The sequence below is a fragment of the Rhinoraja longicauda genome, chromosome 6, assembly GCF_053455715.1.
Source record: "Rhinoraja longicauda isolate Sanriku21f chromosome 6, sRhiLon1.1, whole genome shotgun sequence".
Classification (NCBI taxonomy): Eukaryota; Metazoa; Chordata; class Chondrichthyes; order Rajiformes; family Arhynchobatidae; genus Rhinoraja; species Rhinoraja longicauda.
The window spans coordinates 80,689,975-80,713,742 of NC_135958.1; the positions used below are offsets into that span (position 1 = coordinate 80,689,975).

At 48.7% G+C, this 23,768-nt stretch overlaps 1 protein-coding gene across 1 annotated transcript in view; it reads right to left on the reverse strand.

Moving 5' to 3' along the window:
• LOC144594664 (uncharacterized) overlaps positions 1 to 23,053 on the reverse strand; it is a 104,623-nt gene extending 81,570 nt beyond the window's left edge. The window contains 6 exon segments of the mRNA XM_078401485.1: positions 5,957 to 6,190; positions 10,051 to 10,416; positions 13,948 to 14,279; positions 15,287 to 15,375; positions 17,460 to 17,642; positions 22,886 to 23,053. Coding sequence (XP_078257611.1) covers positions 5,957 to 6,190; positions 10,051 to 10,416; positions 13,948 to 14,269 — 922 coding nt within the window. The 5' untranslated portion in view covers positions 14,270 to 14,279; positions 15,287 to 15,375; positions 17,460 to 17,642; positions 22,886 to 23,053.
• Positions 23,054 to 23,768: the final 715 nt, after the last annotated feature.

The following is a 23,768-nucleotide window of genomic DNA, read 5'->3' on the forward strand; positions in this document are numbered from 1 at the left end:
CAATCTATGGTGAAAGGGGCTAAGTTTAAAGGAGATGAGCGGAGCAATTTTTTTTTACACAGAGGGTGGAGGGTGCCTAGAACTTACTGCATGGGGTGGTTGGTGAGGCAAATACGATAGTGCCATTTAAGGAACTTTTGGATAGGCACATGGAAATACAGGGAATGGAGGGGTAGGGATTATGTGATTCTGCCACACGATATATTGATTGGGTAAAACCTAGGGGTGCCAACTTCCTGACTCCCAAATATGGGACAAGGTGACGTTACCGCCCCCCGCCCCACGTGACCTCGCCCAGCCAGTGGCCATGTGCTCCCACTCCACCAATGGCGGCCACCCAGCCCGGGCGCTCGCCAATGGTGGAAGGGAGCACATGACCGCTGGCTGGGTGAGGTCACGTGGGGCGCGGGTCGGTGACGTCAACCTTTGTCCCTTATTTGGGAGTGAGATAATTGGCAACCCTATAGAGGTCCCACATTGCCTGAGCTTCCTTCAGCCTGTTTATATATCCAGAGCAATTTTTACCATCTTCATCTGTTTCGTGGTTCAATTTTATTCAATGTCACTTTAAGTAAACGTGCATCAATCACTCTGCCACACTCAAGCAGTGAGGTTAGGAATGTTCACCGGCTCATCTCTCCCACACATCCATCTCAAAGCAAATGTTCTCCAGACATATGGGAAAGTCTTACAACTAGCTGGATCGAAATATATTACCTCGACCATGAATTTACTGTTAATATTATCTTACAGAAGTAAAATCTTTCCAACACTGAAACACAGAATCGTCTTTGAACAAAGACTAAGGATCTGTTTCCGGTGCTTGAACAAGGAGAGGAATTTCTAACATACTTTCAGTTTCAATTCCTCTCTTCAATCCAGCAATTCTCATAGATATATCATAGTGCAATTACATGCTGCTCTTTCACAATATCATTTAAAACAAGTTGTACTGCATTATTTTTACAACAGCAAATTTGCAGATGATACTAAGTTGGGGGGTAGTGTGAATTGTGAGGAAGATGCAATAAGGCTGCAGGGTGACCTGGACAGGTTGTGTGAGTGGGCGGATACATGGCAGATGCAGTTTAATGTAGATAAGTGTGAGGTTATTCACTTTGGAAGTAAGAATAGAAAGGCAGATTATTATCTGAATGGTGTCAAGTTAGGAGGAGGGGGAGTTCAACGAGATCTGGGTGTCCTAGTGCATCAGTCAATGAAAGGAAGCATGCAGGTTCAGCAGGCAGTGAAGAAAGCCAATGGAATGTTGGCCTTCGTAACAAGAGGAGTTGAGTATAGGAGCAAAGAGGTCCTTCTACAGTTGTACCGGGCCCTGGTGAGACCGCACCTGGAGTACTGTGTGCAGTTTTGGTCTCCAAATTTGAGGAAGGATATTCTTGCTATGGAGGGCGTGCAGCGTAGGTTCACTAGATTAATTCCCGGAATGGCGGGACTGTCGTATGTTGAAAGGCTGGAGCGATTGGGCTTGTATACACTGGAATTTAGAAGGATGAGGGGGGATCTTATTGAAACATATAAGATAATTAGGGGATTGGACACATTAGAGGCAGATAACATGTTCCCAATGTTGGGGGAGTCCAGAACAAGGGGCCACAGTTTGAGAATAAGGGGTAGGCCATTTAGAACGGAGATGAGGAAGAACTTTTTCAGTCAGAGGGTGGTGAAGGTGTGGAATTCTCTGCCTCAGAAGGCAGTGGAGGCCAGTTCGTTGGATGCTTTCAAGAGAGAGCTGGATAGAGCTCTTAAGGATAGCGGAGTGAGGGGGTATGGGGAGAAGGCAGGAACGGGGTACTGATTGATAGTGATCAGCCATGATCGCATTGAATGGCGGTGCTGGCTCGAAGGGCTGAATGGCCTACTCCTGCACCTATTGTCTATTGTCTATCCCCTCCCTCTGTTAAACTGACTGCTGGTATAATGTAATAGGAAAGAACTGCAGATGCTGGTTTATATCAAAGATAGTCACAAATTACTGGAGTAACTCAGCAAACCCCCTGGACAATGGCCGAGGGTTGCCAACTTCCTCACTCCTAAATACGGGACAAGGTGACGTCACCGCCCCGCACCCCACGTGACCTCACCCAGCCAGCGGCCACGTGCTCCTGCTCCAACAATGGCGGCCGCCCGGGCCGGGAGGCGGGTTGCTACGCAACCTCCATTAGTTGGCACCCGGGCCTACACCATCAGGGATTGCAGCGGCCCCTGGGCTATAGTGTCGGGGCCTACAGTGTTGGGGCCTACAGTCGGGGCCTAATACGGGACAAAACTATTTAGCCCAAAATACGGGATGTCCCGGCTAATACAGAACAGTTGGCAACCCTACAATGGCCAATGAGCTGCCAGAGGAGGTAGTTGAGGCAGGTACCATAACATTTAAAATACATTTGTACCGGTCAACGAAAGGAAAGGGGTCTATTTCGAGGAGTATGGGCCAAACACAGGCAGGTGAAAAGGGATCTTATCGAAACGTATAAGATTATTAAGGGGTTGGACACGTTAGAGGCAGGAAACATGTTCCCAATGTTGGGGGAGTCCAGAACCAGGGGCCACAGTTTAAGAATAAGGGGTAGGCCATTTAGAACGGAGATGAGGAAAAACTTTTTCAGTCAGAGAGTTGTGAATCTGTGGAATTCTCTGCCTCAGAAGGCAGTGGAGGCCAAGTCTCTGAATGCATTCAAGAGAGAGCTGGATAAAGCTCTTAAGGATAGCGGAGTCAGGGGGTATGGGGAGAAGGCAGGAACGGGGTACTGATTGAGAATGATCAGCCATGATCACATTGAATGGCGGTGCTGGCTCGAAGGGCCGAATGGCCCACTCCTGCACCTATTGTCTATTGTCTATTGATGCCAAATAATTATTTGTCTAATAAGCCTGTGTAGTGCCTTGGAACAATTTAAAAGTGGAATGTAAATACAACTTGGAAACAAGGATCTACAGATGCTGTTTTTTCAAAAAAAGGATGCAAACTGCTGAAGTAACTCAGCGGGTCAGGCAGCATCTGTGGAGAACATGGATAGGTGACGTTTCACAGAGTACTGGAGTAACTCAGCGGGTCAGGCACCATCTCAGGTGAACATGGATAGGTGACGTTTCACAGAGTGCTGGAGTAACTTAGCGGGTCAGGCAGCATCTCAGGTGAACATGGATAGGTAATGTTTCGGATCAGATTCCATTCCTGTGTACCTTTTAATTCACTCCAATGTATCTTCTGAAATTAAATATTTTTAGATTGTCCTTTTACAAAATTAGGACATTACAATCATAGTTTGACGAGTCCGTTGTTATTGCTGCAGTTTAAGTAAGCAGTTCTATGAGGTGACGGATGTGAGGTTATCACTTGACATTATTCCTAACCTTAAATGCTGGATAGTAACAAATCTGCAACTTTTATCAGAGAGGGACTGGCAATCACATTCAGTTACTAAGACAATTGAGTGAAGCCGCGTTCTCATTTACAATGATCTAAAAAATAACAAGATAACCATGTTGCACAACACAATCTCTTAGAATCTAAACAGAAATATTCCAGCTCTCATTGATTTCATAGACCCCCCCTCCCCCCCCCCCCCCGATACAGATCATAAGATTACAAGACAAAGGAGCAGAATTAGGCCGTTCGGCCCATCGAGTCTGCTCCACCATTTCGATCATGGCTGATCCAGGTTTCCCTCGCCACCCCATTCTCCTGTCTTCCTGCAACCTTTGACACCCTTACTAATCAAGAACCTAACAATCTCCATTTTAAAAGTATCCAAAGAAATTCCCCTTCCTGATGAAGAGGAATTTCTTTAGCCAGAGGGTGGTGAATCTGTGCAATTAATTGCCACAGATGGCTGTGGGGACATTGGATATTTGTATTCTTAAAGTACGCCCTTTTATTCTGAGGCTGAGTCTGGTCTGAGACTCTCCCACTACTGGAAACAATGCTACCGCGCAAGTATTAGATCATTAAATTGCTTAGTCCTATAAATGGACATAAGCTAACAAAAAGGCCAGAAACACAATCATTACCTTCACAAACCACCCCCCCCCCCTCCCCTCTCCCCTCTCCCCCCCCCCCCCCTCCCTCTAAAACCTGCAGTAGCTCAAATCTGCATTCATATCACTCTGGAAACTGTGCCCGAAATCTGTTTGTTACTCCAGTTCTGGCCCCATTAATTACTGAAAGGCATTGTGCAGTTTCAGCAGGCAATTTAGGAAGGCAAACTGTATCTTGGCCTTCATTGCAAACATATTTGAGTGCAAGAGCAGAGACATATTGCTCCCATTATACAGAACCCTAGTGAGACTTTTGCAATGTCTCTCTGAAAAGATATTGTTATTTTCGAGGTAGCGGTGCCAATTTTCACCAAATTATGGCGGGTTTGTCCAAAAAGGAGAAATTAAGCAGACTTGGCCTGTACTCAAGATTTAGAAGAATGAGAAGTGACCTCAACAAAACATTTTTAAAAATTCAAGGCCTCAATCAGGGTAGATGTTTTTCCTGGCTCTGATGTCTGGAACTAGGGATTACAATTGCAATACAACAGGCTGGCCACACATGGCATCGACGTTCCCTTTCAGACAGGGTACTTAGTTTTTTAGTTTAGAGACAGGCCCTACGGCCCATCGAAACTGCACCGACCAGCGATCCCCGCACAGTAACACTACCCTACACACACTAGGGACAATTTTTACATTTATACAATTATACCAAGCCAATTTACCTACAAACCTGCACGTCTTTGGAGTGTGGGAGGAAACCGAAGATCTCGCAGAAAACCCACGCAGGTCACGGGGAGAACGTACAAGCTCTGCACAGACAGCACCCGTAGTCGGGATGGAACCCGGGTCTCTGGCGCTGTGAGGCAGCAGCTCTACCGCTCAGCCACCACTATGCTGCCTTCAAATAAAATGTAGAACTAAACGTGGCCAGAGCAGCATTATCTTAAACCACAGGCTATATGTTCAAGCTAATGGGCATGAGGTTTAGTTGGGATCTGAGGAAGAACATTTTTCACGAAGATGATGGAGAGATTCAGGCTGAAATAGACTCCATTAAGCCTGAATCTCTCCATAATCGGCAGGTAGCTTGGGAACAGGATTTGGGGTTTGGCATGACGGATGGTACATGGGAAACTGTACTGGGACTTGTTCACACTTCCTCAATTTGTGCTAGACATAGTCTTATACAATGTAACATTTTGCATCGCACGCATTACACTAAAGCTAGACTAGCAAGAATATTTCCCGGCACGAGTGACGCATGTAACCGTTGTCGACAAACACCTGCCGACTTGATTCACATGTTTTGGACGTGCCCCCGGCTGTCTAAATTTTGGACGGGGATTTTTAAATCCTTTAGGGATATATCCGGTATAGATATTCTACTTAATCCACTTACAGCTCTTTTTGGTGTCCCTTCCGGAACTAATACCCCCCCGATATCTAAAAGTAATTATGTCTTTTACTTCTCTTTTGGCTAGACGTCTTATACTTCTTAATTGGAAGCTTGTATTGCCACCCACTCATAATAGATGGATCAAGGATGTGTTATATCACTTAAAGCTAGAGAAGATTAGATTCTCTCTCAAAGGTTCACAGGAAAGCTTTAAAGAAACATGGTTACCGTTTCTAAATTATGCAAAAACTTTAATGATTGTTTTAGAGAATGGGAGATAAACCAAAGTGTTGACTGCTTATATGTCTGCCTACACTCTTCCTCCCTTGTCTGTAATCAAAATTTTGATTTTTTTTTATTATTATATATTTTTTAAACTTTGTATTTGTTTTACTGTTTATCTCTGCGTCTGGGATGGGGCGGGGGGTGGGGTGTATCTTTACGCGTATTGTTTGTTCATTGTTGAAATAATTGTAAAAACTAATAAACAGATTTTTTTTTTTTAAAGAAAAAAAAAAGAGAGCAACCAATCCTTTTGTAATATTAAAATCTTACCTGCTAGTCGTTCATTCTTAAAAACACGGCACTTATTCCCCGTGGGCTGAACGTACACCTCTTCCCTCATGATGTGAAGCAAATCGTGAACAGATATCAATCCACACACGTCCAGTTGGATGGGTCGTTTATAAAATTGCTTGTACACCAGAGCTAATCTCCGCGCCGGAATACCTTGGACCTGAACTTTAAGCATGTCCAAGACTTCTTTGCGAACCTCTGATAACTTATTACCTAAGACAAGATGCATTATATTAAAACGCAAGTTGCTGATAAACTGAGTAACAAGGTTATACATTCACAAGCCCAGCAGAGACTATCACAACATGTAAAAAAAGCATTTGGTCAGCTACATGGGTAGGATAGGTTTAGAGGGAGATGGGACCAGTGTAGATGGGGCACATTTAGGGGTGCCAACTATCTCACTCCCAAATACAGGACAAGGTGACGTCACCGCCCCGCGCCCCAACCCAGCCAGCGGCCATGAGCTCCTGCTCCACCAATGACGGCCGCCCAGGCGGGAGGCGGGTTGCTACACAACCTCCGTTAGGTGAACACACAATCCGTTAGCCTACACTGTCCCGGCCGACTGCAGCCCGCAGGCCACTGTTGGCTGGGACAGTGTAGGATAACGGAGTGTGTTCGCCTAACAGAGGCTGCGTAGCAACCCTCCTCCCGGCCCGCGGGCCAACAACGGTCCACGGGCCTAATACAGGACAAACCAATTTAGCCCAAAATACGGGATGTCCCAGCTAATACGGGACAGTTGGCAACCCTAGGCACATTGGTCAGAGTGGCAAGTTAGGCCGAAGGGCCTGTTTCTACATTCAGACTCTCAGGTTGTGTAAAATTTATCTCTGTTCTAACTTATATTATGAAGGCTTTCTAAGTATATTAATTATATATCCAAAAACAATCCACAATAAAACAAAATCAGATGAATTGTACAATACTACAGCAATCATTGGTACCGTCACTGAAAGAGAATATGAATTTGGTGAGACCCCCATCGTGGGATGTGTGTACACAATTTTGGTTTCATTATCTGAAGATGGATGTTCTTGCGTGGAGGGAGTGCAACAAAAGTTTACGAGACAGACTGACTCCTGGAATAACAGGACTGAGGTCTGAGAGAATCTGGGTCACTTTGGCTTATATTCAATGCAGAAAAATAATGATCGCAAAGAAACCTATAAAACCTACATCTATAATACCTAGGCGGCACTGTGGCGCATAGGGTTGCCAACTGTCCTGTATTTGCAATGTTGGGGGAGTCCAGAACCAGGGGCCACAGTTTAAGAATAAGGGGTAGGCCATTTAGAACGGAGATGAGGAAAAACCTTTTCACTCAGAGAGTTGTAAATCTGTGGAATTCTCTGCCTCAGAAGGCAGTGGAGGCCAATTCTCTGAATGCATTCAAGAGAGAGCTAGATAGAGCTCTTAAGGATAGCGGAGTCAGGGGGTATGGGGAGAAGGCAGGAACGGGGTACTGATTGTGGATGATCAGCCATGATCACATTGAATGGCGGTGCTGGTTCGAAGGGCCGAATGGCCTCCTCCTGCACCTATTGTCTATTGTCTGGGATGTGGGAGGAAACCCACGCTGCCACAGGGACAACGTGCAAACTCCAGGGTTATGGATTGCGTGCAGACAGAGGAGATGAGTTTATCTTGGCGTGATGTCTGGCACAGACAGACATGGTGTTCTGTGTGCAGTTGTACAGGGCCCTAGTGAGACCGCACCTGGAGTACAGTGTGCAGTTTTGGTCTCTAAATTTGAGGAAGGATATTCTTGCTATTGAGGGCGTGCAGCGTAAGTTTACCAGGTTAATTCCCGGAATGGCGGGACTGTCGTATGTTGAAAGACTGGATCGACTAGGCTTGTATACACTGGAATTTAGAAGGAGGAGAGGGGATCTTATCGAAACGTATAAGATTATTAAGGGGTTGGACACGTTAGAGGCAGGAAACATGTTCCCAATGTTGGGGAGTCCAGAACAAGGGGCCACAGTTTAAGAATAATAGAACGGAGATGAGGAAAAACTTTTTCAGTCAGAGAGTTGCAAATCTGTGGAATTCTTTGCCTCAGAAGGCAGTGGAGGCCAATTCTCTGAATGCATTCAAGAGAGAGCTAGATAGAGCTCTTAAGGATAGCGGAGTCAGGGGGTATGGGGAGAAGGCAGGAACGGGGTACTGATTGTGGCTGATCAGCCATGATCACGTTGAATGGCGGTGCTGGCTCGAAGGGCCGAATGGCCTCCTCCTGCACCTCTTGCCTATTATTGTCTCTTATTGTATTAGCTGGGACATCCCATATTTTGGGCTAAATTGATTTGTCCCGTACGGGACCGCCCTTGTCCCTTATTAGTAGGGTTGCCAACATCCTCACTCCCAAATAAGGGACAAAGGGTGGCGTCACCGTCCGGCCGCCATTGGTGGAGCGGGAGCACGTGGCCGCTGGCTGGGTGAGGTCACGTGGGGCGCGGGGTGGTGATGTCGCCTTGTCCCGTATTTGGGAGTGAGGAAGTTGGCACCCCTAGTGGCGCAGCTGGTAGAGCTACTGCCTCACAGCGCCAAGACCTTGGGTTCGATTCTGACTTGGGTGCTGTCTGAATGGACTTAGCATGTTCTCTCTGTGACTGCATGGATTTCCTCCTGGGATATTGATTGATGCAAAGTACTGCCATCTAGTGCTACATTAATCCCAAATAAATGCATACATTTTTATTGGCTGACAAAGAAGGATGTTTGAATTTTATTCTTTCCCAATTTTGCATCCTTCGTTTGAAGCGCTGTTAATTCCCGGGATGGCGGGACTGACATATGATGAAAGAATGGATCGACTGGGCTTATATTCACTGGAATTTAGAAGGATGAGAGGGGATCTTATAGAAACATATAAAATTGTTAAGGGATTGGACAGGCCAGATGCCTGGGGTCACAGTTTAAGAATAAGGGGTAGGCCATTTAGGACTGAGGTGAGGAAAAGCTTTTTTCACCCAGAATCTGTGGAATTCTCTGCCACAGAAGGCAATGGATGCCAATTCACTGGATGTTTTCAAGAGAGAGTTAGATTTACCTCATGACTAATGGAATCAAGGGATATGAGGAAAAAGCAGGAACAGGGTACTGATTTAGGATGATCAGCCATGATCATATTGAATGGCGGTGCTGGCTCAAAGGGCCAAATGGCCTTCTTCTGCACCTATTTTCTATGTTTCTATGATTATTAATTTATTGTATTTCTGATTATTGTACATTTATTAATGCGTTATTGCATAAATGGGCTGGTAAAGCTGCAGCAAGTAAGAATTTCATTGTTCTGTTGCCGGTACTTATCACAATTAAACTCTCTTGACGTGTCCATTGTGGAATATTAAATATAGTAATACAGGACCTGCAGAAGTTATTTAGTTTACAAAAATAGTAATAACAACCAGATCATCTGTGTTATTGGAACCTTTGTTAAGGAATAAACATTGGCCATGACATCAAGGGAGTGAAAGATATTCCCTGTACTTCTCCAAATAGTTTTAAATTTGGTGACATTTTGCACACAACCTGGAGCGTCAACACCAGTTTATCTGTGTTATTGGAATGTTTTGTTGAGGAATAAACAATTGCTGTGGCACCAAGGAAGGGGAAAGATTTTCCCCGTGTTTCTCCGAATAGTTGCTGGTGACATTTTACACACAAGCTGGAGCGTAGTAAGAACCACTGGTTTAACACATCACCTGATTATAAAATGTGAACCTTCTTGTAGGAAACTGTGACACGAGAACTGGGCTCGATATTCACTTAAGTACAGGTGCTTCCCTGGCTTACGACGCTTCAACTTGCGACAGTTCGACTTTGCGATGGTGCAAACGGCAGCGACCCATGGCGAGTCGCCGCTCGCTTCCGGCCACGTGACCGCGTGTATTACAATGCATTCCCACTTACAATACTTTTGGTTTCCGATGGGTTTCTCGGAACGGAACCCCATGGGAAGCTGGGGAGCACCTGTAATGTCGTTAGGTGATAAACTTTAAGTCTCAGTCTCAACCACACAAAATATTTCATACGTCAGTAAATGTCAAATCGTATGGCATTACCTGATAACGATTTGGGAATTGGGGATTCCAGCAAAGAGGGTGGTAGTTCTGAACTGAAGCCATCTAAAGGCTGAGCTTCAGGTAATTCAAAAGAACGAACTGGATTTTGCAAGTTTGATTTTGCCATGTCAGGCAATGTTTTATTTCCAGCTTTAATCTGCACGTCCTTTGCCCCACATGTCCCATACAGATCGCTGCGCATCCATTCCAGCATGTCTTCTAGCGACTGGAACCCATAGTCTGATGACTTCAATTCCTTCTGATATGTTTTTTTATAATTCTTGGTTAACCTCTTTAAACTGATGCCTCGAGGGAGGAACGTGATAAGATTTTTTAACTCGTTCTTCAAAAGCTCCATCCGATCGTCTGTGAAAAATAAGTATCTCTCATCAAAAATTTTTAAATGAGCACCTGATTTTAAAATCACAAAAAGTAATTCATTCACTGGCTTTTACGCAAGGGAAAAACATACAAGAAAATTCTCCTTCAGCTCAGATCACACCATCATCTATTGTACAAGTGATGGCTCCCGCTGACTGCCGCCGGAAGCCTGCACCCTTTTCAGGACGGACGATGACAGCGATGTAACATTTGAAACATAGTAGACACGAAAGAAGAAGACCCCATTACAGGGAGGATGTGGAGACTCTGGAAGGTGCATAAGATGTTTACCAGGATGACGCTGGATTAGAAGGTATTGTCTACAAGGAAGTCAGAAACACTTTGATTGTTTCCTCTGGAGAACATGCAGCTGTGTGGAGCTATAATCATGCTCAATAGTGGACCAGGCTTGAGGGATTTAGTGTTGGCACGGTGGCATAGCGAGAGCTACTGCTTACAGCACCAGAGACCCGGGTTCGATCATGACTATGGGTGCTTTATTTATTTATTCGTGTCATCACACAACTGTTTGCCAATAGCGAGCAAATTTTAGTGCCACGTCGTTGGCCTCTGCAAGATCCTTCACAGTGCATGTGTCGTGCAGCATGTCACAGCTCAGGAGATGTTCCATAGTCTGGAGGCTCCGTCCACACTCGCAGTCTGCCGCATCTTCAGTGCATCCCCACTTCAGCATGTACTGAGCTCCTCCCCACGCCTGTCCACAGTCTGATGAGACTGCGCCAGGTTATCCACGGTTGATCGGAACCTGGTGGGAGTTTCTCAGAGGGGTCGATTGCCATGTGAATGTCTTCCGGAGATTTCTCTTGTCTCTCTTAGAAACATAGAAACATAGAAAATAGGTGCAGGAGTAGGCCATTCGGCCCTTCGAGCCTGCACCGCCATTCAATATGATCATGGCTGATCATCCAGCTCAGTAACCTGTACCTGCCTTCTCTCCATACCCCCTGATCCCTTTAGCAAAAAGGGCCACATCTAACTCCCTCTTAAATATAGCCAATGAACTGGCCTCAACTACCTTCTGTGGCAGAGAATTCCACAGACTCACCACTCTCTGTGTGAAGAAATGTTTTCTCATCTCGGTCCTAAAAGACTTCCCCCTTATCCTTAAGCTGTGACCCCTGGTTCAGGACTCCCCCAACATCGGAAACAATCTTCCCGCATCTAGCCTCTCCAACCCCTTAAGAATTGTATATGTTTCTATAAGATCCCCCCTCAGTCTTCTAAATTCCAGCGAGTACAAGCCCAGTCTATCCAGTCTTTCCTCATATGAAAGTCCCGCCATCCCAGGGATCAATCTGGTGAACCTTCTCTGTACTCCCTCTAAGGCAAGAACGTCTTTCCTCAGGTTAGGAGACCAAAACTGCACACAATACTCCAGGTGCGGTCTCACCAAGGCCCTGTACAACTGCAGCAGAACCTCCCTGCTCCTAAACTCAAATCCTCTTGCTATGAATGCCAACATACCATTCGCTTTCTTCACTGCCTGCTGCACCTGCATGCTTGCTTTCAATGACTGGTGCACCATGACACCCAGGTCACGTTGCATCTCCCCTTCTCCCAATCGGTCACCGTTCAGGTAATACTCTGCTTTCCTGTTCTTGCCGCCAAAGTGGATAACCTCACATTTATCCACATTATATTGCATCTGCCATTCATTTGCCCACTCGCCTAATCTATCCAAGTCACTCTGCAGCCTCCTAGCATCCTCCTCGCAGCTAACACTGCCACCCAGCTTCGTGTCATCCGCAAATTTAGAGATGTTGCATTCAATTCCCTCGTCCAAATCATTAATATACACTGTAAATAACTGGGGTCCCAGCACTGAGCCTTGCGGTACCCCACTAGTCACTGCCTGCCATTCCGAAAAGGACCCGTTTATTCCTACTCTTTGCTTCCTGTCCGCCAACCAATTTTCTATCCACCTCAACACTGAACCCTCAATACCATGTGCTTTAAGTTTGTACACCAATCTCCTATGTGGGACCTTGTCGAAGGCCTTCTGAAAGTCCAGATATAACACATCGACTGGTTCTCCCTTATCCACTCTACTAGTTACATCCTCGAAAAATTCTATAAGATTCGTCAGACAAGTCTTCCCAGAGTTTGTTCCTTCTGGATGATGCACTGCAGTCCAGGGGATGGACAGATGAAGGGAAACTTCTGCGTGATTTCAAACGCTGAGGTAGCAAAGGTAGGGGGTGTCTTTCATCCTCTGATTGTCTGAGGCATTATTTTTAACTGGCTATAGCTCTTCTGATTCCAGGAGGTGCAAAGCCAGAGAGTAGGTAGAAGTTGTCAGTCTTGGTAGGTTTCATAGCAAGAGCGATCTCGTCGCGGTCCCTATCAGATTCTACAAATATCTGTGAATCCTGCTACCACACCACACACTGTATCCATCACTACCAACTACGGGTGCTGTCTGTGCGGAGTTTGTTTCTTCTTCCTGTGATCTGTGTGAGTTTTCTCTGAGATCTTCAGTTTCCTCCCACACTCCAAAGACGTGCAGATTTGTAGGTTAATTGGCTTGGTATAAATGTGAAATTGTCCCTAGTGTGTGTAGGATAGTGTTAATGTGTGGGGATCGCTGGTCACTGCGGACTCGGAGGGCCAGAGGGCCTGTTTCCATACTGTATATCTAAACTAAACTAAGGAGGAAAGGATCAGTCATTCGAGCTTGATTTTATTTTGTTTTAACCAATAAAAGCCAAAATAAAACCCCTAAAATCTTTCTTGGATAAAGTCATTTGTTCTTTCTTTTTTTAAAGTTCTTGAATTTCAACAAACTGGTAATTTAACTTGGCACAATTATTAACACCAGTTTATCCAAATAGAAGAAGGGTCTCAACCCGAAACATCACCCATTCCTTCTCTCCACAGATGCTGCCTGACCGGCTGAGTTACTCCAGCACTCTGTGAAACGTCACCTATCCATGTTCTCCACAGATGCTGCCTGACCGGCTGAGTTACTCCAGCACTCTGTGAAACGTCACCTATCCATGTTCTCCAGAGATGCTGCCTGACCCGCTGAGTTACTCCAGCACTCTGTGAAACGTCACCGATCCACGTTCTCCACAGATGCTGCCTGACCCGCTGAGTTACTCCAGCACTCTGTGAAACGTCACCTATCCATGTTCTCCAGAGATGCTGCTTGACCCGCTGTGTTACTCCAGGATTTTGTGTCTACCTTATTTATCGACAACATTGCTAAATTCTAGGGGGACAATTTTATTTGGTTGGTAGCGCCTGTCTTAAGCTCTAAATCCTTCAATTCCGGTCACACACCAACAATAATAATACCCGAGGAGGTCCAAAAAGGATGAAACATTCAGAAGAATTCTACATCACATCTGGCCACGTTCAACCTGCTGGTCCAACCTCTCTCTGCGGGAAAAACAGCTTCAACGCTCCATACCTCACCAATCACAAGGCAAAGTTTAAGAATACATGTCAGAGTACTGAGATAATTGTTTCAAAACAAACATTATTGATTCTTACCCGGTTGGAGTTCTGGTGCCTGCTTTTGGATTCGAGGCTGGTTTGCCACGGACACAGTTTCTGATATGCTGATTGGTGGACAACCATACTTTATTGATCCTTTTTTAGCTGCCGGTTTAATGATTAAGTTTTGACCATCAATATGCTGGCTGATCACGCCCTTCATGTGTCCCAGCATGCTTAACAGAGACTGCAGCCCATAATCCGACAGTTGCAATGGTCGCTCGTACCTCTGCAGGTAAAGACTGGAGAGCTGGGTCAGTGGGAAACCTTCGGGATGAGCAAGGCACAGTTCAGATATTTCTTGCCTGAGCAGATCCATAGTTCATCGACTGAAAGGAAACCAAAAGTCATTATTCATTAGGAGAGATGATGCGTTGTCAGTGTGACATGGACTAAGATTATCCCACAAGTTTTGGCATGTTATAAAACTTTAAATTTATTAATTGTCACAAATCATATCATATCATATCATATATATACAGCCGGAAACAGGCCTTTTCGGCCCACCAAGTCCGTGCCGCCCAACGATCCCCGTACATTAACACTATCCTACACCCACTAGGGACAATTTTTTTTTTTTACATTTACCCAGCCAATTAACCTACATACCTGTACGTCTTTGGAGTGTGGGAGGAAACCGAAGATCTCGGAGAAAACCCACGCAGGTCACGGGGAGAACGTACAAACTCCTTACAGTGCAGCACCCGTAGTCAGGATCGAACCTGAGTCTCCGGCACTGCATTCGCTGTAAAGCAGCAACTCTACCGCTGCGCTACCGTGCCGCCCGACCCACGTAACAATGACTGCACTGATAAGTCTTGAACTTTGGCTGTGAAGCAGGTTTAGATCTGGGATATGATAAGGTGCGATATAAATGCAAGTTTTCTCTTGAGCAAAACATTAAAAATGCTGGAGTAGCTCAGCAGGTCTGATAGCATCGGTCAAGGGATTGAATAGGCAAAGTTTTGGGTCTGGACCTTACTGCAGACTCTAACTCGTAACGCCGCCTGTTCATACCCCTCCACAGACGCTGAATTACTCCAGAACTGTGTGTTTTGCTCAAGATTCCAGCATCTCCAGTACCTTGCATTTCCGCAAGTTTTCACTGCCCTTTTAAGGCATACATCCATGCATGTAACACCTTTCACGTCTTTGAACACCCAAGCTGCACTTGTACGCAGTGCTGCAATGTAGCATAACATTTTTTTCTCTGTACAAGATTAAGAATTTGAACCTCAACTTCAGAATTCACGGGCAAAATTTAAGATCAGCCGCAGAAGCCAAGACTGGAGCATTTTAAGTAACTTAGCACGAGAGGAAAACAGTGCATTCTCACCTCAAACAATGCCCGAACTGTTAGTTACTTGCTCCCCTTCGATGCTGAAGCAGGTATTGATGGAAACACTAGGCAACTCACAGCAGAATCTGTGGAAAGACAGAACAGTTAATCTTTCACAGTGGGTGGTGGGTGTATGGAACGAGCTGCCAGAGGAGGTAGTTGAGGCAGGGACTATCCCAACGTTTAAGAAACAGTTAGACAGGTACATGGATAGGACAGGTTTGGAAGGATATGGGCCAAACGCGGGAAGGACCTGTTTCCACGCTGTATCACTCTATGACTCTGACTTTCAGGATCATCTTTCCTATTAGTCCTCGCTCCAAATATTAAATATAGCCATGGAGAGGAAAATTGATAGATGGATAACAAGCTCAAACAAGGGTGACGTTTGTCACAATGAAGTGTAAAAACCCGAACAGCAGGATGTAAACAAGTATTTCTAGGCAAATGGCGAAACAAGGAAGTACAGATGCTGTTTGTTTTTTTAAACACACAAAGTGCTGGAGTAACTCAGCGGGTAGGCAACATCTGTGGAGAACATGGATAGGTGACGTTTCACAGACTGCTGGAGTAACTCAGCAGGTCAGGCAACATCTCTGGAGAACATGGATTTGTGTTGCTGCCTGACCCGCTGGGTTACTTGGAATTCAGATGATGTGTATTTACAATTTGTCACTACATCCTAAAATACAGAAGTGTCATCAAACAAAATCTGAAACCAAGGTACACAAAAAGTAGGACGGTCGACTGAAAGCTTGATAAAAAGAAAAAACATTTTATGGAGCAGCTCTTTTTAAAAACAAATGGAAACTCAGACACACAAAAGGTCAGAAGAAAGGAATCTTTAGGGGTTTAGGGGTATGGACAGGCGGCGTTTCGAGGTAGAGTCTGAAGTAGGATCCTGTCTCAAAACGTTGTCCATTCAATCCCTTGACCGATGCTGCCAGACCTGCTGAGTTACTCCCGCACTTTGTATTTTTCTCAAGAGAAAACTCACATTTAGGGAATTGAAGACAATATTGCTAATTGTGCAGCCACAGAAACTGCCATTGTGCCAAAGGATAGTATTGGGGTTAGCTTCTGGTAAAAGGCCAAATTTAAGCAGAACACATGTAAAATAAAGAGAGCCTGAATGAATACGTACAGTTAGGCGTATACATATTTTTGTTGAAGTAGGCATCCTTGAGCAGAGGACTTATTCAGGGGTAGACACGAATAAAATATAAATACAGACAGCTTGGAGACAGCCTTGTGCAAACTTGCAGGAAAAAGGGAGATAAGATGAAAAGAAAAAGGACTCAAAGTGCTGGAGTAACTCAGCAGTTCAGACAGCAAAATGGATCCACGTTCTCCATAGATGCTGCCTGACCTGTTCAGATAGTCCAGAACTTTGTGTCCTTTTGTGCATTAACCAGCATCTGCAGTTGGTTGTTTCTATGCTATAAGGTGAAAATAAGTCATTTTCTCAAGACAAAATAATCCTTAACCAGCTTTTAGTTTAATGTAGTGATAAAGCGCGGAGACAGGCCCTTCGGCCCAGCGAGTCCGCACCGACCAGTGATCCCTGCACATTAACACAAGCCTACTCACACTAGGGACAATTTACACTTAGAACAAGTATACAAAAACCCAAGCCAATTAACCGACAAATCTGTACATCTTTGGAGTGTGGGAGGAAACGTACAAACTCCGTATAGACAGCACCCGTAGTCGGGATCACACCCAGGTCTTTACCGCCATGCCGTCCTATTAGTAAAGCTCCATAAGTAAAGATCCTATCACGTTCTGTGATCATTCTATCATAAATTCTATCATTATTTCTAGCTATCTGTTGGATAGCTAAATACAATATTGTTCAAAATTAGGCTTCAACATTTTTTTTAAATTCCACATTGTCAAGGAGCAGTCACTGTACTGGTAGACACAAGATGCTGGAGTAACTCAACGGGTCAGGCAGCATCTCTGGAGAGAAGGAATGGGTGACGTTTCAGGTCGGGACCTTTCTTGAGACTTCTCCAGAGGAAATACAGAGTCTGAAGTAGGGTCCTGACCCAAAACGTCGCCTATCCATGTTCTCCAGAGATGCTGCCTGACCTGCTGAGTTACTCCACTACTTTGTGTCGTTTCTTGGATATGAGGTATTTTGCGAAGCTTGCACACAAGCACCTACCGAATCTGAAGAAGGGTTCCGACCCAAAACCTCGCCTATCATTCCCTCCACAGATGCTGCCTGACCCGTTTTGAGTTCCTCCAGCACTTTGTGTCTTGTTTAAGATTCCAGCATCTGCAGTTCCTTGTATCTCCACCGAGTTTGATTTTCTTCAGGCATCTTTATCCATGTGGTACATAAACACTGCTCACATATATTACAACACATAGCAAGATAATTAAAATCATAAGATCATAAGTGATAGGAGTCGAATTAGGCCATTCAGCCCATCAAGTCTACTTTGCCATTCAATCACGGCTCTCCCTCCTAACCCAAATCTCCTGCCTTTTCTCCATAACCTCTGACACCCGTACTTCTTCTTATCGAGTCCACATCACAAGTTTAGATATTGTTAAGCCCGAGCTGAACATACTCCTCGGCATCTTCATTGTAGGCAGCGGGATCGGCAGCTGCACATTGGTTTTCCAGTCGAGGACATTTCACCAGGTGTTCCATTGTTTGTGGTTCGATGCAACATTCGCAGGTGACAGAGTTGGAGTTATATCCCCACTTGTTTAAAGAACACCCGTACTAATCAAGAATCTATCTATCTCTGCCTTAAATATATCCACTGACTTGGCCGCCACAGCCTCCAAATCTCCTGGAACGAGAGGACATCGGTTCAAGGTGAAGGGGAAAAGATTTAACAGGAATCTGTGGGGTAACTTTTTCCACACAAAGGGTGGTGGGTGTATGGAACAAGCTGCCAGAGGAGGTAGTTGAGGCTGGGACTATCCCAGCGTTTAAGAAACAATTAAACGGGTACATGGATAGGACAGGTTTGGAGGGATATGGGCCAAACGTGGGCAGGTGTGACTAGTGTAACTGGGACATGTTTGGCCGGTGTGTGCAAGTTTCCACTCTATGACTCTTCTGTCCTGATGTACTGGACATCTCACTGGGACAGCTCACTGCAGATGCTGCTCCCATGTACCTGTCTAATTGTTTCTTAAACGCTGGGATAGTCCCAGCCTCAGCTACCTCCTCTGGCAGCTTGTTCCATGCACCCACCACCCTCTGTGTGGAAAAAGTTACCCCCCAGATTCCTGTTAAATCTTTTCCCCTTCACCTTGAACCGATCTGAGGATCCTTCAATGCTTCTACTCTGGGGCTGTAGAGAGCATCCTGTCCGGCAACATCAGTCTGGTTTGGGAACAGCTCTGCCCAGGACAGGATGGCCCTGCAGAGAATAGTGCGGTCGGCAGAACGCACCATGGGAACTACACTCACCCCCCTGCAGGACCTATACATCAGGAGGTGCAGATCGAGAGCAAGTAAGATTATGGGGGACCCCTACCACCCCAGCAACGGACTGTTCCAGCTGCTACGGGTCAGGCAAACGCCTCCGCTGTCACGCTGTGAAAACGGAGAGGATGAGACAGAGTTTCTTCCCACAGGCCATCAGGACTGTTAACTATATAACTCCAGGGACTAAATTTTCTTTTCTGTATTAATTTTAATTTATATGTTGTAATTGTAATTTTTTTTTGTTGCACAATCCACAGGCATTGCCACTTTCATTTCACTGCACATCGTGTATGTGTATGTGACAAATAAACTTGACTTGACTAGGTCTGGGAGATTTGGAGGGTGTCAGTGGATATATTTAAGGCAGAGAGATAGATAGATTCTTGATTAGTACGGGTGTTCTCTAAACAAGTGGGGATATAACTCCAACTCTGTCACCTGCGAATGTGGCATTGAACCACAAACAATGGAACACCTGGTGAAATGTCCTCGACTGGAAAACCAATGTGCAGCTGCCGATCTCGCTGCCTACAATGATGGGGGACATGTTGGTCGGGGTGGGGTCGGTGTCAGTGTTGGGTTAGGGTTGGAGTCGGTGTCGGGGTTGGGGTCGGAGTCAGTGTTGGGGTCGGTGTTGGGGTCGGGGTTCAGTGTTGGGGTTGGGGTTGGTGTTGGGGGTCTGTGTTGGGGTCGGGGATCAGTGTTGGGGTTGGGGTGTGGGTCGGTGTTGGGGTTGGGGATCAGTGTTGGGGTGGGGGTTGGTGTTGGTGGTCGGTGTTGGGGTTGGGGATCTGTGTCGGGGTTGGGGATCAGTGTCGGTGTTGGAGTCGATGTTGGGGTTGGGGGTCGGTGTTGGGGATCAGTGTCGGGGTTGGGGTTGGTGTTGGGGTTGGGGGTCAGTGTCGGGGTTGGGGATCAGTGTCGGTGTTGGAGTCGATGTTGGGGTTGGGGGTCGGTGTTGGGGTTGGTGTTGGGGATCAGTGTCGGGGTTGGGGATCAGTGTTGGGGTTGGGGGTCGGTGTTGGGGATCAGTGTCGGGGTTGGGGTCGGTGTTGGGGTTGGGGATCAGTGTCGGGGTTGGGGATCAGTGTCGGTGTTGGAGTCGATGTTGGGGTTGGGGGTCGGTGTTGGGGTTGGTGTTGGGGATCAGTGTCGGGGTTGGGGATCAGTGTTGGGGTTGGGGTCGGTGTTGGGGATCAGTGTCGGGATTGGGGTCGGTGTTGGGGTTGGGGGTCGGTGTTGGGGATCAGTGTCGGGGTTGGGGTCGGTGTTGGGGATCAGTGTCGGGGGTCGGTGTTGGGGATCAGTGTCGGGGTTGGGGTCGGTGTTGGGGATCAGTGTCGGGGTCGGTGTTGGGGATCAGTGTCGGGGGTCGGTGTTGGGGATCAGTGTCGGGGTTGGGGGTCGGTGTTGGGGATCAGTGTCGGGGGTCGGTGTTGGGGTCGGTGTTGGGGTTGGGGTCGGTGTTGGGGTTGGGGATCAGTGTTGGGGATCAGTGTCAGTGTTGGGGATCAGTGACGGGATTGGGGTCGGTGTTGGGGATCAGTGTTGGGGATCAGTGTTGGGGATCAGTGTTGGGGATCAGTGTCGGGATTGGGGATCAGTGTTGGGGATCAGTGTTGGGGATCAGTGTTGGGGATCAGTGTTGGGGATCAGTGTCGGGATTGGGGTCGGTGTTGGGGTTGGGGATCAGTGTTGGGGATCAGTGTTGGGGATCAGTGTCGGGGTTGGGGTCGGGGATCAGTGTCGGGGTTGGGGGTCGGTGTCGGGGTTGGGGGTCGGTGTTGGGGTTGGGGTTGGGGATCAGTGTTGGGGATCAGTGTCGGGGTTGGGAGTCGGTGTCGGGGTTGGGGTCGGGGATCAGTGTTGGGGTTGGGGGTCGGTGTCGGGGTCGGTGATCAGTGTTGGGGTTGGGGGTCGGTGTCGGGGTTGGGGTCGGGGATCAGTGTCGGTGTTGGGGGTCGGTGTTGGGGTTGGGGATCAGTGTCGGGGTTGGGGGTCGGTGTCGGGGTTGGGGGTCGGTGTCGGGGTTGGGGGTCGGTGTCGGGGTTGGGGTTCGGTGTTGGGGTCGGGGATCAGTGTCGGGGTTGGGGATCAGTGTCGGGGTTGGGGGTCGGTGTCGGGGTTGGGGGTCGGTGTTGGGGATCAGTGTGGGGGTTGGGGATCAGTGTCGGGGTTGGGGGTCGGTGTCGGGGGTCGGTGTCGGGGTTGGGGATCAGTGTTGGGGGTCGGTGTCGGGGTTGGGGGTCGGTGTCGGGGATCAGTGTTGGGGATCAGTGTTGGGGTTGGGGATCAGTGTTGGGGTTGGGGATCAGTGTCGGGGTTGGGGGTCAGTGTCGGGGTTGGGGGTCGGTGTCGGGGTTGGGGGTCAGTGTCGGGGTTGGGGGTCGGTGTCGGGGTTGGGGATCAGTGTTGGGGATCAGTGTTGGGGTTGGGGATCAGTGTTGGGGTTGGGGGTCGGTGTTGGGGTCGGGGTTGGGGATCAGTGTTGGGGATCAGTGTTGGGGTTGGGGATCAGTGTTGGGGGTCGGTGTTGGGGTCGGGGTTGGGGATCAGTGTTGGGGTTGGGGATCAGTGTTGGGGTTGGGGATCAGTGTTGGGGGTCGGTGTTGGGGGTCAGTGTGGGGGTTGAGGGTCAGTGTGGGGGTTGGGGATCAGTGTGGGGGTTGGGGGTCAGTGTGGGGGTTGGGGGTCAGTGTGGGGGTTGAGGGTCAGTGTGGGGGTTGGGGATCAGTGTGGGGGTTGGGGGTCAGTGTGGGGGTTGGGGGTCAGTGTGGGGGTTGGGGATCGGTGTCGGGGTTGGGGATCAGTGTTGGGGGTCGGTGTCGGGGATCAGTGTTGGGGATCAGTGTGGGGGTTGGGGATCAGTGTTGGGGTTGGGGATCAGTGTTGGGGGTCGGTGTTGGGGGTCAGTGTGGGGGTTGGGGGTCAGTGTGGGGGTTGGGGGTCAGTGTGGGGGTTGGGGATCAGTGTGGGGGTTGGGGATCAGTGTTGGGGTTGGGGATCAGTGTTGGGGGTCGGTGTTGGGGGTCAGTGTGGGGGTTGGGGGTCAGTGTGGGGGTTGGGGGTCAGTGTGGGGGTTGGGGATCAGTGTGGGGGTTGGGGGTCAGTGTGGGGGTTGGGGGTCAGTGTGGGGGTTGGGGATCGGTGTCGGGGTTGGGGATCAGTGTTGGGGGTCGGTGTCGGGGATCAGTGTTGGGGATCAGTGTGGGGGTTGGGGATCAGTGTTGGGGTTGGGGATCAGTGTTGGGGGTCGGTGTTGGGGGTCAGTGTGGGGGTTGGGGGTCAGTGTGGGGGTTGGGGGTCAGTGTGGGGGTTGGGGGTCAGTGTGGGGGTTGGGGGTCAGTGTGGGGGTTGGGGATCAGTGTGGGGGTTGGGGGTCAGTGTGGGGGTTGGGGATCAGTGTGGGGGTTGGGGATCAGTGTGGGGGTTGGGGATCAGTGTTGGGGTTGGGGATCAGTGTTGGGGGTCGGTGTTGGGGGTCAGTGTGGGGGTTGGGGGTCAGTGTGGGGGTTGGGGGTCAGTGTGGGGGTTGGGGATCAGTGTGGGGGTTGGGGATCAGTGTCGGGGTTGGGGGTCAGTGTGGGGGTTGGGGATCAGTGTGGGGGTTGGGGGTCAGTGTGGGGGTTGGGGATCAGTGTGGGGGTTGGGGGTCAGTGTGGGGGTTGGGGGTCAGTGTGGGGGTTGGGGATCAGTGTGGGGGTTGGGGGTCAGTGTGGGGGTCAGTGTGGGGGTTGGGGGTCAGTGTGGGGGTTGGGGGTCAGTGTGGGGGTCAGTGTGGGGGTTGGGGGTCGGTGTGGGGGTTGGGGGAAGGATCTGTTTCCACGTGCTGTGACTAGACTATGTGACTGTGACTAACATTCAGCTGAAAACGGGGCACTTTAACTCAAGGCAACATAATAACAACATCCTTAACCCAAAACAAGGCAAAGTTGGATTCAATTTTTTTTTTAAATGAGTGGGGAAACCCCCCCCCCCTCCCCCTCCCCCCAAATTTTAAAGAATTGCAGCTGCACGAGTTTTGTATCTGACTGTTATGGGGAAGTATAACGGGGGGAGAGGATATTTGCACGGAGCGCGTCGACCGTCCCTGGATGGATGGAGTTAAAAGGCACCGAGAGGAAATAAAATGAAGCAACCTGGCGCTGGTGTGAGGTGGCCGGCCCGCCCGCTTGCCCGCACGCTGCCGCTGCCGCTGCCGCTGCTCCTGGGGGCCGCCTGCAGCCTGCATCCAGAGTCGCGCCGCGCCCAGGCCGGAGGCGGAGGAGGGAGGCGGGCTCCTCGCTGGCGGGGTAGGCCCCGTTGCCTCAGCAACCGGGCGGCGTCCGCAGCGCCCCCCTTGCGGCTGGGAGGACTGCGGCACCCCCCCCGCGTCCGCAGCGCCACCCTGCGGCTGGGAGGGCCGCGGCACCCCCTGCGGCCACAGCGCCACCCTGCGGCTGGGAGGGCCGCGGCACCCCCTGCGGCCACAGCGCCACCCTGCGGCTGGGAGGGCCGCGGCACCCCCCTGCGGCCACAGCGCCACCCTGCGGCTGGGATGACCACGGGAGCAAAGAGACAGACTTGACCACTGTCTGAAGTTTTCCAAATTGAAGTCCAAACACAAATTGGATGAAGGTCACCACATATTTCCCTTGGGCAGCGATATGGACATCAATAGATAATAGGTGCAGGAGAAGGCCATTCGGCCCTTCGAGCCAGCACCACCATCCTGGTCCTGGTTGTGGTCCTGGTCCTGGTCCTGGTCCTGGTCCTGGTCCTGGTCTTGGTCCTGGTCCTGGTTGTGGTCCTGGTCCTGGTCCTGGTCCTGGTTGTGGTCCTGGTTCTTGTTGTGGTCCTGGTCCTGGTCCTGGTCCTGGTTGTGGTCCTGGTTCTTGTTGTGGTCCTGGTTCTTGTTGTGGTCCTGGTCCTGGTCCTGGTCCGGGTCCTGGTTGTGGTCCTGGTTGTGGTCCTGGTCCTGGTTCTTGTTGTGGTCCTGGTCCTGGTCCTGGTCCTGGTCCTGGTTGTGGTCCTGGTCCTGGT